The 14,673-nt window shown below is 48.9% G+C and overlaps 1 protein-coding gene across 4 annotated transcripts in view; it reads right to left on the reverse strand.

Moving 5' to 3' along the window:
* Positions 1-14,673, reverse strand: part of Scn10a (sodium voltage-gated channel alpha subunit 10) — a 108,901-nt gene that overhangs the window by 37,168 nt on the left and 57,060 nt on the right. For 3 of the 4 annotated variants that reach the window (XM_021173168.1, XM_021173166.1, XM_021173167.2), the window contains 4 exons: positions 12,638-12,931; positions 9,952-10,063; positions 2,821-3,059; positions 1,040-1,213 (listed from right to left, as the gene is read on the reverse strand). In XM_021173168.1, coding sequence (XP_021028827.1) covers positions 1,040-1,213; positions 2,821-3,059; positions 9,952-10,063; positions 12,638-12,931 — 819 coding nt within the window. The remainder of the gene's footprint in view (positions 1-1,039; positions 1,214-2,820; positions 3,060-9,951; positions 10,064-12,637; positions 12,932-14,673) is intronic. The other variant, XM_021173169.2, reaches the window with a different exon arrangement.

Genomic DNA, 14,673 nt, shown 5'->3' on the forward strand with positions numbered 1-14,673 from the left:
TAGGAGACCCTCCCCTGCCTCCCTCTCACAAGAACAGGGGAGACCTGGTTGAGCCTCCAAAGGACACAGTGTCCACTGGCTCTAGTTGCTAACAAACACGCCAGTTTCAGTCATTTTTTTTTTTATGTTATGGCGTATCCTGGGAATGGCCACCCTAGCTATTCAAGTTTGTCTTTTGCTGGCTTCTAGGAGTCACTCAAATGCCAAGAATACTCCATATGGCTTGAGGACTTGAGGACATCAGTGACCTCAGACTCTCAATAGTGACCTCACTTACAGGTGGCTGATGGAAGCATTTGTGTGGTGTGGAGGGCAGACATGGAGACCAGTGATTGAGTGGAGGAATGCCTCCAGTAGAGGGCGCCCTGGAGCTGAGTTTGGAGAGGCGCCTGTGGAGGCTAAGAGGAGGCAGGCTTTTGTGGGTGCAGTATTGGGCTCTGAATTGGGCAACCAAGAAATAAGGGAAGGCCTTTTTGAGGGGGGACGGAGCTGAGACTCAGCAGTCAGGCAACGTGGATTTGAGTTCCAGGTCAGACACTAGCTCGCTGTCCTGGCGTTCGACAAACACTGAGTTCATCATTTAATGATGGTGTGTCTCAGTTTGGCTCATCCTGAGGACTTTAAAAGCAATAGTCTCTCAGGGTTGGGAGCATAAAATGAATCTTATTATTTCAAGAGCCTAGGTAGTACTATGGCTTAGCCACATATTCAGAAAATGTTGGCTGAAATGTCCCAACGTTGTTGCTGGGGCTGCTGTTTGGTAAGAGAATGGAATGCTGTTCCAAAGTCCCTTTTTGATACAAACAAGGAGATGGAGGGACAAAGAGATCAACCACCCCACATTACATCAGTGAAAAACTGGAATTGCCAAACTGAGTCTCTAGGTTCTTCAGAACCATGGCTTGCCTTGCTCCCATGAGAATAGGAAGGGTGTTGGGAACCACTGGTAGAGTCCCCAGACACACAGTGCCTGTCCCCCAGGGGTCAGCTTTCCTGAGCCTGAATGGGAGCTTCCCAAGTGGCCAAGAGAAGACATTACCAAGCGGAAGGTGCGGAGCACAGACAGGCTGCCCTTCTTGGATGCGCTCAGCTCCAGCAGGCTCACGGTGACGATGACACAGTCAAAGATGTTCCACTTCTTCTGGAAGTAGTAGTAGGGGTCGAAGGCAATGATCTTGAAGGCCATCTCCATTGTAAAAAACACGGTAAAGACCTGAGGGTGGGAACAAGTGTTCACTGCCGTGAGGTCTCTACCCGGGGACATGAAGACAAGGGCAGCAAGAAAAATAGTTTGTTTGCAAGATAGCAAAGCATGCTGGGTGTGGTGGCACATGCTTGTAACCCCAGCCTGCAGGAAACTGAGGCAGGAGGATCTCAGGGTTGAAACCAGGCTGGGTTATACAACAAAATCCTGTCTAAAAACAACATTAAAGAAGGAGGAGGAGGAGGAGAAGGTAGAGGAGGAGGAAGAGGTGGGGGAAGGGGAGGAGAAGGAAGAGAAAATGGAGGAGGAAAAAAACAGCAGATCCTCTTGTCTGTTCTTGAGGACTGTAGATGGGAATTTCTGAGCCACTGACATTCAGAGAAGACACAAAAGAACTCATGTTTCCATTTCTTCTCTCTCTGTGTCTCTGTCTTTGTGTCTCTGTGTCTCTGTCTCTGTCTCTGTCTCTCTCTCTCTCTCTCTCTCTCTGTGTGTGTGCGCACGCACGCGCGTGTGTGTGCATGGACGTGCATCAGTCTATGTAGAGCCCAGAGGCTGATATGGACGGAATGCCTTCCTCAATCACTCTTTACCTTACACGTTGCAGCAGGGTCTCCATTTGAACCCAGAGTTCACTTATTCAGCTGCCCTCCATAGCCAGCTCGCTCTGGGGTCTCCCATGTCAGCCTTCTTAGTGCTGGAATATTAGGTGGACCAACCTGCTTGAACTTGCATGGTTGCTGGGATCTAAACTCCCTCCAGTCCTTGGGTATAGTAAGTTCTTTACCTGCTGAGGCATCCCCCCTGCATCTGCTCTTCCATTCCAGTGGTGGTGGGTGCAGAGTAAGCGGTAACTGCTAGGATACACTTCACCATATAATTATGTCAACAAAAGTTACTCTGGTTCAGCAGCTAAAATGTGTAGTAAGTCTAAAGTAAAAACGCCAGCTCAGCCACATCCTAGCTTACATAAGCTTGAATAGGCAATACACCCTTTTCATGCCTCCATTTCCTCATCTGTGTAATGGGTATAATGGGAGTAAGTGCTTGGGTAGTTCTCAGTTGGCAGTAAGTCACAAAAAAATAGCATGTGACTAAGATCACATACACATATATGCACACACATAAGCACAAACATGAACAGATACATACACACATACACACACATAAGCACAAATGTGCACACATACACATAAACACAAACATACACACACATGCATGCACATACACATGCACACAAACACACATGCACATGTATACATATATGCACATATATGCACACATACATGCGCACATACACACATACATGCACATAAGCACAAACATGTACACACACATAAACACAAACATACACACACATGCACATACACATGCACACAAGCTCACACGCACACACTCCACATATTGTCTTTGATGGGGAAGTGACATTGAAGTATCTCCCTCCAGTTTAGCTTGGCTCTCCCAGCTTTGACCTCCTGAGTTCAAGCTCCATATTTCCTGATCACTGCTCGGCCTCTCCGCTCTCAGAGGCACGCCAGCGCACCACCCGTGAGAGCATGGAGCCACCCAACCAATGTCCCACGAGATGGCTGAGGCAGTATGGCCGGCTCACTCACAATGTTGCCGGCTTGGAGCATGGCATCGAAGGCATCTGTCATGGGGTAGTGTTCCATGGCCATGAAGACGGTATTCACCACGATGCACAGGGTGATGGTGAGCTCTGCGAAGGGGTCAGTCACCAGCTCGAAGAGCACCATCTTGAACTTCCTCCACTTGGGGCAGCACTCCCAGATCAGGTACTTCTGGGCTAAGCTGATCAAGCAGGGTGGGCACTTCAGCTTAGATTCTTCCAGCTCTGCATTACAGGGGAGTCAATGGCAGCTGTCATTCACATGTCACCTTGGACCCCCATCCTGTGGTCATGACCTAGACCCTGGCATACCAATACCCATGACCTTCAAGGTTCACTTCAGCCCCCCTTGCTCCTGTCACTGCAATCCACCCACCCACCCAGTCCTTCAGACTGTTGGCATGTCTTTTCTCTTCTCTCTCTCTGTCTCTGTCTCTGTCTTGCTGTCTGTCTCTCTGTCTCTGTTTCTCTGTCTCTCTGTCTCTCTGTATCTGTCTCTTTCAGACAAGGTTTCTTGATGCAGCCCTGGCTGGCCAAGAACTCACTCTGTAGAGCAAGCTGCTCTCATAGTCACAGAGATCCCTCTACCCCTGCCCCTGCCTCTGCTTCCTGAGTTCTGGAACTAAAGACATGCATCAGCGTGCTTTGGAGATGACAGTCTAGCCTGGAACTCACTAAGTAGGTTAGGCTGGCCTGCCAGCAAGTCCTAGGATCTCTGCCTTGCTAACCAGGAATTCTAAGTGTGCACTGCCTCCGCTGGCTGCTCACTGTGTGGTATCTGAGGATTGAACTCAGGCCCCCACACTTGCAAGGCTCTGGCTGAGCCTGACCTCATCTCCCTCATTTTTTACTACCCACTGCTCATACGAGACATCCCTACTTCTCAACTTAGCCCACTTAGATTTCACACCCATTCCATCCTGGCTCCTTTGCAGACGCACTCAAGTCTTTCATCCATCTTCTCCTTCCTCTGGCAAAGTACCCTATGTATTCACTCAGGTTTATTAACCTGGCCAGCTGACCGTGGTTGGACAACACACACACACACCCAACCTTACCGAGGCCATCCTTGAGCCTGTGACAATCCCTGCCCAGAAACTCTGCAGAGGCAATGGGTCCTCTTGAGCCATTTACCCCATTCAGCACATAGTGAGACCCAGTATGGTTTTTATCTTATTAATAAGAAATAATTTTAAAAATGACAAAAACTAAAGAAAAATGCCATGTGTAAATCAGACAGAAATCCAGGCCTTCATCCAATCAGTTCTGAGTTCACTCCTCCGCTCTCCCACAGCCCGAGACTCCTATCTATGCTCATGGGCATCCCTCTATCTCCTCAGAATTCAAAATCATTCATGGAACAGCTCCCCCTCCCCCTCCCTCTTCCCCTCGTCCTCCTCCTCCCACCACTGGGTCTCCATGTCTATAGGATCAGGAGAAGCTGTGCCCCTCTGACTTAGGTACACGCCCCTGGTGCCTGGCTCTTCCCCCTGCCCTGCCTCCCACAGCACTGGCAGCGTTCATGAGCCAGGCTAGGATGATGCCTTAGTTTCTCTCTCCTCACAGGGCTGCTGTTTCTCAGTTTTTGTTTCTTGCTCCCTTCCTCCCCTGGCTTGAGCTGTTGGTGAGAGCAAGCATTCTTCGCTCCATTGATTCATCTTCCCCTAGGTAATTTTATTGGACCCCATGGCCCTACAAAACCACTTCCATGCAGATCGCTCCTGAATTACATGTCCAGCTTCCGATCTCTCTCTAGAGCCCCGGGCTCATCCCCGAAGCCTCCTCCACTACATTTCTGCTTGGATATGTAATTGGGGCCATCCCTATGGAAGGTGATTTCATAGCTTTGGGCTTGTCTATAAATTCTACTGTGTGCCATACGTTGTAGAGATAGACACACCAGCTGACGTGAGTGTTTCCCCCATGTTTCCTTTCACACACATTTTGCACATGAAACCTCTTTCACGGTAAGGTTTTAATAAAACACCTATCCATATTCTCTTCTTTCTTTGTAGCCTGGCTATTTTTCGTGTCGACTTTTAGTACATTTGCAGTCTGTTTCGGCTGAGGAGTGTATTGGTATGCCTCACCTCACCCCCCCGCCCCATCTTTGGTTCTTTATATCAGCAATACTGATAGGATGACCTGGTTTTCCTAGGAAGTAGGAATGGCGTTTTTATCATGGTGTTTCCATATATTCTCATGTACACGTCCATTTCTCTTCCACAGACCAGACTATTTATTTCCACTACCGTGCTGTGCTAATAACCCACTGTGAGTTGTTTTTTTTTTTTTCAAACTACAGATGTCAAAACTGGCAGAGCATAGTTTTGCACAGAAGTTGGCGTGTTCTGGGAGCAAAATTAAGCATCCCTATTTGGAAGGAAAGTGGACTTCCCTGGACCTGTTTTGGCATCGAAAGGAAGCCTGAGAGCCAGTGCTGGGTGAGGACATTTACAGAGACCGTCCTGCAGGAAGCACAACGGGCAAGAGGTGCGTGTGTGTGTGTGTGTGTGCACGTGTGTGTGTGTGTGTGTGAGCGTGTGTGTGTGTGCGGGTGTGTGTGTGTACACTTGCAGAAGCCAGAGGCCAATGTTAGTGCCTTCCTCATTCGCCTTTTTGTTTCTAAGTCAGGGTCTCCCCAGGAACCTGGATCTAAGATCTGGGGATGTGGTATTTCCACCCCCCGTACTGAGGTCATAGGCTCAGAGGGCTGTGACCAGATAGATGTCTGGGCATCTGAATTCAGGTCATCATATTTGCACAGTGGGCACTTTATCAACAGAGCCACCTCAGCTCTATAGCTACCATGGCTGATCTTGATTGACTGAGAAACACAGAAACCAGAGCAATCACACCCTTGCTAGCCTTGAACATGGCCACGCCTCCTTCCCAGCAGTCTTTGGAAAGACAGTTCCTCCTCTTAGGAGGTGTGTCCTTCTCCCTTGAGATAACAGGCCACATTCTCCACTTGGGCACCCTCTCCTGTCACTTCCAGAATCTACTTTAATGTCCTTCTATATCCTTTCCACTGTTCCCATGCTCTAAGACCATCCCAGGTCGATATGCTCAAAGATCCCATTCTCAGAAGCTGCAAAGGTGTCCTTCAGCCCCCACTGTCCTGTTCCATTTCTCAATCCATGCTCACAGGAAAAGTCCTGGACAAGGCATCTCTATCCTCTCACCTCTCATTCTTCATGTATGTTCTCTGCTACTGTTTAGCTATGATGATCCTGGTGTGTGTGTGTGTGTGTGTGTGTGTGTGTGTGTGTCTGTCTGTCTGTCTGTCTCTCTCTCTCTCTCTCTGTATGTCTCTGTGTGTTTGTCTGCCTCTCTGTGTGTCTCTCTGTCTCTGTGTGTGTCTGTTTGTCTATATGTGTCTGTCTCTGTCTGTCTGTCTGTCTGTCTGTCTCTTTGTGTCTGTCTCTGTATGTATCTCTCTGTGTCTGTCTGTCTGTCTCTGTGTGTCTGTGTGTCTGTCTCTGTGTATGTCTGTCTGTCTGTCTGTCTCTGTATGTATCTTTCTGTTTCTCTGTGTGTCTGTCTGTCTCTTTCTCTTTTTCAGTATGTACATTCATGCCTATGCAGATGCACCAATGGTATGAGTTCATATGTGTGTTTGTGTGTGTTATGTTGTGCATTTGATGCATGCATGTCAAAGTGCAAGTGAGTGTGCCTGTTGCCTTGTGACAGAGCCTTTGATTGAACACTCAGTTCACTGATGAGGCCAGACCAACTGTTCAGTGAGCTCCTGGGTGACCCCTATTTCTGGTCCCAATACGGGGTTACAGGCAAATGCAGTTGGCCCAATTATTATTTTTTTTTTTTAGCACAGATGATGGAAATCTGAAGTCAGGTCCTCATGCTGTAAGGCAGGTACTTGACCCACTGAGCTAATTCCCTGTCTGCTTTGATGATCCTGGGTAGACCCTGTGCAGACCAAAAACTTCTGTGTGACTATAGCCCCAGTGCACATCGCCTGACATCTCCATAGCTTTGCATCTGCTGACCTTTCTTTCTATTCTCCCTGAAGGAGTTTGGGCCCTTGTCTCTTCTCCATTTCCAGGTTCTCTCTGATGTCTCCATCTTTTTATTCTGTCTCTAATGGTGCCATCTCTTCTGAGCAACCATGATGTGTTGTAGTTTCCTGAGACTCTGCCTTAATTCTCCTTGATGTTGCCTCATCTTCTTGTATCTTTTCAAAACCACCATGTCTTTAGAGCGTTATGGAAGATATAGCTGTAGGTCCTTCTCCTCATCTGGATTCCAGAACCATTAGCACGAAGCTAGCTTTCCTACCAGACACCACTACCTGGATGTCCCCAGGGGACTTCACATCCAACATGTCCCAGATCCTGGGCACCTTCTCGTGTCTTTCCTCTGAGGCCCTTGCACAATGCTCACACTGGTCACTGCACCTACAATGCTCACACTGGTCACTGCACCAGCACCTCTCCAGTTGCTTGTTCCAGAACCACATGTGTGCCATGCAGTCCTGAATCCCGTGACTCCCAGAGATCCATGCCATCCTCCTCCATTCTCTATCATCCCCGCTGCCTCTCATTCCACTGAGAGTTTAGCACCCCAGCCCTCACCTGATTTTCTCCTGCCCTCCCTGCCGGCACCTTCCCACTTACATTCCATCCTCTCAATATCAGAACAACTTATATGAAATCCAAGTCTTGCTCTCCTGCATCCAGCCCTTCAGTGCCAACCCCATTGCTCTTGGATGAAACCCAATGTCCGCTAGAGTCTAGTGGGGTGCAGTCTTGTGGATCTGGGCCCAGACTGCTTTCCTTGCCTTATTCTGAGACCCCCATTGCCTTGATGTCTATGTTCCCGATAGCTCAGGCTTTTAAATGTCTGCATTAGGATCTGTCTGCCCAGGATACTTCCCTGACCCCAGGCAAAACTCCCTCCACTTCTCTTAGTATCCTGCATGTCTCCAAGACACTCGACACCCCACTAGAAACTTGTCTCATGCCGTCCTCTCCTGCTAAGTGCGATAACAGCTGTGCTCACAGCAGCGAGTCAGACTCTGGCCTTCTGGTTTGGATGACTGTCAAGTCTCAGCTTGCATGCCAAGCCTGGATGGCTCACAGGCCTTGAGTTAAGTGAACTGTCATGCTCCTATTGGTTTGAGCCAAACCTTTTCTGGTGCAGTCGCCCTGAAGGAAGTGGTCCTGTAGATCCCGTCGTGACTCTGACAGTATGAGGCACACTCCATGAACCCCGTAATGGATGCAGCACCCAGCTAGAGAATGGGACGCACTTTACGCTCAGAAACTCTAGCCTAAGCTAGCGGTTACTAGCTTTACTCAGCTTTAATATGTTGTCCCCTGACTTTCCTGTCACTCCTGAAGCCCTCTCTCCTTCCTACCCTAAGATGTCGGATCCTTTCTCATTTTAGCTTTTCGGCTGTTCAGTTCATTACAAATCAGCACCACCCTCCAAATGTCTCCTTTGGGTCTCAGGCTCACTCACCATGAACTCAGCAACTGTTTGCTAGCGCCTGCGAAGCGCCATGCTGTTTATCTGGGTACCGAGATCCAGGTGTGAGCAGAGGAGGCGGATCTCCCGCCCTCGAGGGCTTTCAGCCTGAACAACGGAAGGTGGTAACTGGCGTGGATGCTGCAGACTAGACCTAAGTTATCCAACCTCACAAAATGCTGCGAGGCATTTCTCAGTTAACAGTATTTCACCAGTAAGAAGACTGAGGTGTAGAAAGCCAGGAGAACCCCAAAGTCATAACCTTGCTATACATGGCAGAGCTCATGTGCAAACCCAGGCACGGGGGCTCCAGATCCATGTTCTCAGTCCGGCGGTCTTCTCCACTCTAAGACTTTCTCTGTTCAAGTGCGATGTGCTTGCCTTCACATTTTTCTTGCTCCCACCCATCTTTCTTTCTGAGTCAAGGTCATGTGGTCTAGCCCTGGCCAGTCTAGAACCCACTTCTCATGTTTCTGTCTTCCTCGGTTTGGAGTTTAGGGGACACACCACCATGCCCAGCTTCTGTCTTATCCCTGGAAACTTTATTTGGTATTTACACCTGAGGATGTTTCTCTCATGGCTTTCACATGCTGATTTCCCTCGCTCCACTCAGATTTCTGGCCATCCCGGAGAGGCTGCCCTTTCTCTACCGCCCGGTCCTACACTGCCCTGTTAGAATCCAGAATCCTGAGTCTTACACTGCCCTGTCAGAGTCCCCACTGTCCCTTACCTTACTTTACTTTCCCTCCCAGCCCTTGTCACTGCTTCCACATCTACTTGTGTTGATCAGCTCTGTCTCCAGGGTGCACAGCCCATGACAGCAGGTATATATCTTGCTCACCACAAATCTCAGGCTCCTGGAGCAATGCCAGATGTCTAACAGATGCCCAACAGATGTTTGAATAAATAATTTTTTTTTAAGTTCTGAGGAATAGCTGAAAATGTAAGCTATTTGATTTGTGCAGTGCAGCCTCTGGAGCTGTCGGGGCCTTCTGTAGTGGGTACGCAGGGAGGGGATTTGTCAAAGATGAGATTCTGCCCATCCTGTAGTAAAGTAATAACTGGGATAGAATAGCCTCTGTACTCAGAGAGGACACACTCGCTGTCTTGGGACTTGTGTGTACAGGAGGCCATGAGCCAGTTTCTCCTGGTTTCCCTCCTACTCTCAGCTGGATCATAGACATATTCCCTCAGGAAACTGAGTCTGCTCCCATTTGGTTGGCAGAATTGAAAAGGATTTGGTGAAATGGATTGGCTAATTTACTTAAATTTGGCACACAATAAGAGCTCAAGACAGAAATGAAGTCTCAATAATGAAAGCTATAGCTACAGAGAACATGAGGAATAACTTTGCCAGGCCCCAAAACGAAAGACTTGAGTTCCTCACACACCCGGGAGGTGGCTGACATTGTCTCATATTTCCGAGAATCTAGTTGTGAGCATGCATGAAGCAGATGCTAATTCCAATAAGTGAACCAGGCCACTTCTTCATTGGAGTCTCTCTTGTTAGTAAAGGAGCCAGGGGGGCCTAAGGCATAAGAATGGATCTCAGGCCACAAAGAGATCCTTGGCCCGGCTTAGACTCATCACAGCACGGAAGACAGGGATTTTCATGAGCAACACTCACCCTCAATGACAGAAGTCATAATACTGACAACACTCATTGCCCTCTGTGCTCGGAAAGGTTCATTCAAGTAGTCCGCAGACAGGAAGTTCTTCTGTGCTGCAGCATCCAGTGCCTGTCGGGACACAAGCAGGGCTACCGTGAGGGCGTCAGCGGCAAGACCAGGAGGCCTTTTAGCTTCTTTTTGGCTGCTCCCACACAGTTGTGAGCTGCACTTTGAAGCCAGGAGCCTGAGGTAAAGCTTGGAGAAACAGGGATGGTGTCTGAACATCAGGTTAGGAGCTCAGCTATGAGGACCAGCACACAGAGGCAGGATGGAGACAGTGCCCAGGTTGGAAGGTATGGGCCCAGCCAATACAATTTGAGTTTATTTGGAGAATGAGCTTGCCAAGCCCCAGGGGAGGCAAAGAGGCTTGGAAAGTTAGGGATCTTGCTAAAGACAACTGAACATAGGTTTTCACGATGTAGAAGGCCTTAAAGAGTCACCCTGCACTAGCTGGGTAGTTTCACCAGAAAGAATCAAGGTTGAACACTCAAGAACGTGACTGTCCCAGGAACAGATACAGGAGAGTGAGGGGTGCATCCCAGTGACAAAATGCTGCATGAGGCATTTTCTGGGGTTCAAACAAACATTAGGGTTCAAATGGCAAGGTCAGGAGAACTGGAGAAGAGAAATAGAGGGTTTGTACCCTTACATACCCCACACCTCAGCTGGGGTTTGAGGCAGCCAAGCTAACAAGATACAAGGAAGGACCGGGATCCGGAGAAAACAGCGAAGCAGGCCTTAGCAGGCGCTGGTTGGTTCCCCTAACCTTCTCCCCGAGAAGCACACCAAGGTATGCCCTTTGCCCTTAATAAACTTCCAACATAGTGGCTACTCACATTTTTATCCACATTCTTAAATCTAATGCATCTAATTGTAACACAGTGAATCATGTATAGACGACGTCTAAGAACACCTCTACCTGTTATAGAAAGAAAACCACTCAGACTGCCCAGGCTTGGACATGAGGGAGAATCACAGTCCAGGACTCACTAAGTTCTGAAGCTGGCTGTCACTGTGTGGCTCAGATAGCTCTTAATCTGCATGGTGTATTCTCTACCTCGCTGTTCACCTGCTACAAACAGACTTTGCTCTCTCTGGCTGTTCTCCATGCAATGTCTTCTGCTGGCTCCCAAGAACTAAGACGGCTGCTGTGATCAGGATCAGAGAGAATTCTGGGGGCAAGATCTTCCCGTGCATAGCATTACAACACTTCCCAGAGAGCCCTGCAGCCTGGCTGTGACTTTATGACTCTGGATTGGAGATTCCATTTGCTCTAGAGACACACTCTTCATCTATCTTCCCGGCTCTGTGTCCAGAGAGGGCAACTTGAGCAAAATTGTCAACCCATGGCTCTAGTCAGGCTCGGCCAACAGGAAGCAGAACAGAAGGAGAGACAGAGAGAGACAGAGACAGAGACAGAGACACAGAGAGAGACACAGAGAGAGACAGAGAAGACAGAGACAGATGGAGAGGGAGAGAGGGAGGGAGAGAGGGAGAAAGGGAGAGAGGGAGAGAGACAAAGAGAGACACAGAGACACACACAGAGAGATACACACAGAGAAAGACAGAGAGAGACAAAGAGGCACACAGAGAGAAACTCATACACACATACACTGAGAGACAGAGAAACACAAAGAGAGACACAGACACAGAGAGACACAGAGAAACAGAGACAAAGACATACACACACACACACACACAGATTGGGGAGTGGCTATTTGTACCCTGTACCCTTCATCTGGCAGCAGTGTGATTCTCTGCCTGAGACCACAGGTCCCTCAGCCATGGATCCTGACAAGCTCTGATTCAGGGCCCTTCGCTGACGTTTTCAGCTTGGGCATACAGCATCTCCTCACTGTTGTTGCTCTCAGGGTCCCTCACTGCCCCTTGATTCCCTGAGCCCAGCCCACACCTCTGTGAACACTTTACCAATCCCTCCACCTGCCCCTGAAGCAGGCCATCTGCTTCTTCCTGGAATCCTGAGCCAGTGGAACCAACCACACAGTGCATCTTTACAAGCCTCTGCATATGTATCTCTGGTAGCCAGTGGGAGCATGTGGAAGTTGCAGAAGCATCGCTGGTGATACTGGAGGAGATCGCAAGTTAAATTGCACCTCCCAACCCAACAAGGCATCCTGGGGATGCCCACTGTGGATATTGACTTAAGGAGCAGGAGCCTGGCAGTTCCTGTCCCTAGTCTGTGCCATTTAATGAGTTATTCATTCTGTGCATTGAGCCAAGGTCACCGCACCTCTTCCAAGATCGGTCCTGAGAACCCCTTAGAATTGTGTCAAACCCCATGGACAGTTTGCCCAGAGTCATAGGCTTCGATAGAAGGGTCCCTTGTTTTCCTTGTCCTCGTCAGAGGAGCACCTGGGACCATCCCAAAGCAGTGATGGCCATAGGGACGGAAACACCAAGAAGAAATAGACACGAGGTTAAAGGAAAAATCAACCGCACTGTTGCATGCAGAACAAATAGAAAACGCCCTCCACCTCAGACAACCCCTGTGGCTTTTCTGGGTCTGTGGGTGGGAGGCATGGGACAGATGCTGTTAAAGACCCTTCCTTAGAGACGTTCAGTACTTATGGGCAAGAGGTCTCTACTGGAGTCTGTCAGAGTATGGAGCATGCGCGAACTCACCGGGCCTTCAGGCGCTCCAGCGGCAAGCTCACCAGTGGGCACTCCACGCTGTCCCTCTTCTCCATGTCTAGGGCCAGGGTTGGGGGACTGAGGCAGTGGGCTCCTGGGGAGAGGACCTGCCTGCCCAGCACCCCTGCCCAGCAATATGGAACTTCGACGGCTTCCCTGGTCTCCGTGAAAGACACCGTCATCCAAGATCCCGTCAGGAAATGAGACGTCTTGGCTGGGTGCTCGGAAGTGGAACACACTGCCGTGGCTAGCCCTGCGTCTTCCGGAAGAAAGGCCTAGGAAAGACTGGACATTGCCCCGGAATGAGCAGGAGATAAGATTGGATAGGATCTGTCCTCCCTAAATCCATCGTGCACTTCCCTCCACCCACACCCATGTCACATGACCTCTCCGCAGCTACGTAGAGGCCTGAAGACATCCTGGGTAGCCATGGACAGAGAACCAGGGAACCGAGATCCTAGATAGACTTGGGGAAGGACAGGAGAAGGCCCAAGACCAGCAAGTTGGTTACTGTTACCAAATTTTGCTGGCTGAGCCAGGTGTTGGCCAGCCTTTGACGACAGGCTCAGACATAGCTGTTCTAGGTTTCCATCTTATCCCTGCCTAAGGAAAAACTGGAGCTTGGGACACTGTTTTTGAATGGACGAGTATGCTTTGCTGTCTGAAAATTAAGATGTACAATTCACCAGGTTCCATCTGTGTTACCGCAAGGGTTTGTGTTGGTACAAACGGAGGAGACAAGCGCTCTACAGTGTAATGAGCTGGCAGGATCCCCTGAGGCCAGCTTTGAACAGTCAACAATAGGAAGATTGAAGGAAGAGTTGCAGCCCAATTTCTTGGAAGAATAATGCCATTCTTCCAAATCGATAAACATTTCCCATCAAAAGCTTCCACCAAGTGAGAACTGCGGGGCTTTCCGATCCAGAGGAAAGGCTCCCGGTCCCTAATTCTCAGGCGCCGGAACCCCTCAGGGCACCTGCATGGGCTTAGCTAATTCTCAGGACTGTGGGAACCTGGCCATAGCAAATCATCACTCCTATGCTCAGATCAGAAGTGGTGTCTCTAAAATCTAAGCGATGGCTCCCTACCAAACTCTTGTCATACTGCCCTTAATTTTTCTTAATTCCTTTTATTAACAGACCAACTAAAATAGGGCATGTTACCGTTAGAATTCTCCTCTATGTCATAAAACTAAGCTGTCTCCCACACACACACACACACACACACATGGCTCTGTGTGTACATATGTGTGTGTGCACATGTCAGAGGACCACTTCAGATGTTGTTTCTCAAGCACTATTTTTTTTTTCTTTTGAGACAAGGTCTATCGTTGCCCTGGAACTCACCAAACACCAAATTGTCTGCTGTCCAACAAGCCCTGCGCATCCTGCTGGCTCTGCTTACTCGACGCTGGGATTGCAGGAGTGCAGCACCATCATGACTGGCTTTCTTTTCTCCCCCAAAAGTGGGTTCTAGGAATTGATCTCATATTTTTGAGGCAAACACACCACCAGCTCAAACATCTCTCAAGCCCCTTAAGGTTTCTTTTCATGGTGGCTTGGAGCCTAATCCTGTTCAGGCACCACCATTACCAGCCTAATGTTCTACACAGAGCGCTCTGCCTAGAGTATATGCCCCAACTCTGTGGTACTCACACAAAAAGCATGAGTTGTTCCCATGTTGTAGGGGAAAAGGGAAATTGGGAAGCCTATCTTAAAGCTAAGAAGACAGAGTTGTTTTCATTTGGACAGGAAGCAAACTAAGGAAGGAACCATTAGATAATGTAGGTCCATTGTTTGACCATCAGCACCTCCTTGCCACTATTTATCTCAGAACCAATCTGTTTGTGAAGAGATGGACAATGACTTCTTTCCTGTGTCTTAGCTCTAACCTCTACATCATCACTTTGGGTATGAAAAAGTCTTTGTATGAAAACTCCCAGAGATCTATTTACCAGAAGAGCAAATATGGAGAGAGAGAGAAAGAGAGAGAGAGAGAGAGAGAGAGAGAGAGAGAGAGAGGAAGAA

This window comes from Mus caroli, chromosome 9 (genome assembly GCF_900094665.2).
Source record: "Mus caroli chromosome 9, CAROLI_EIJ_v1.1, whole genome shotgun sequence".
Taxonomy (NCBI): Eukaryota; Metazoa; Chordata; class Mammalia; order Rodentia; family Muridae; genus Mus; species Mus caroli.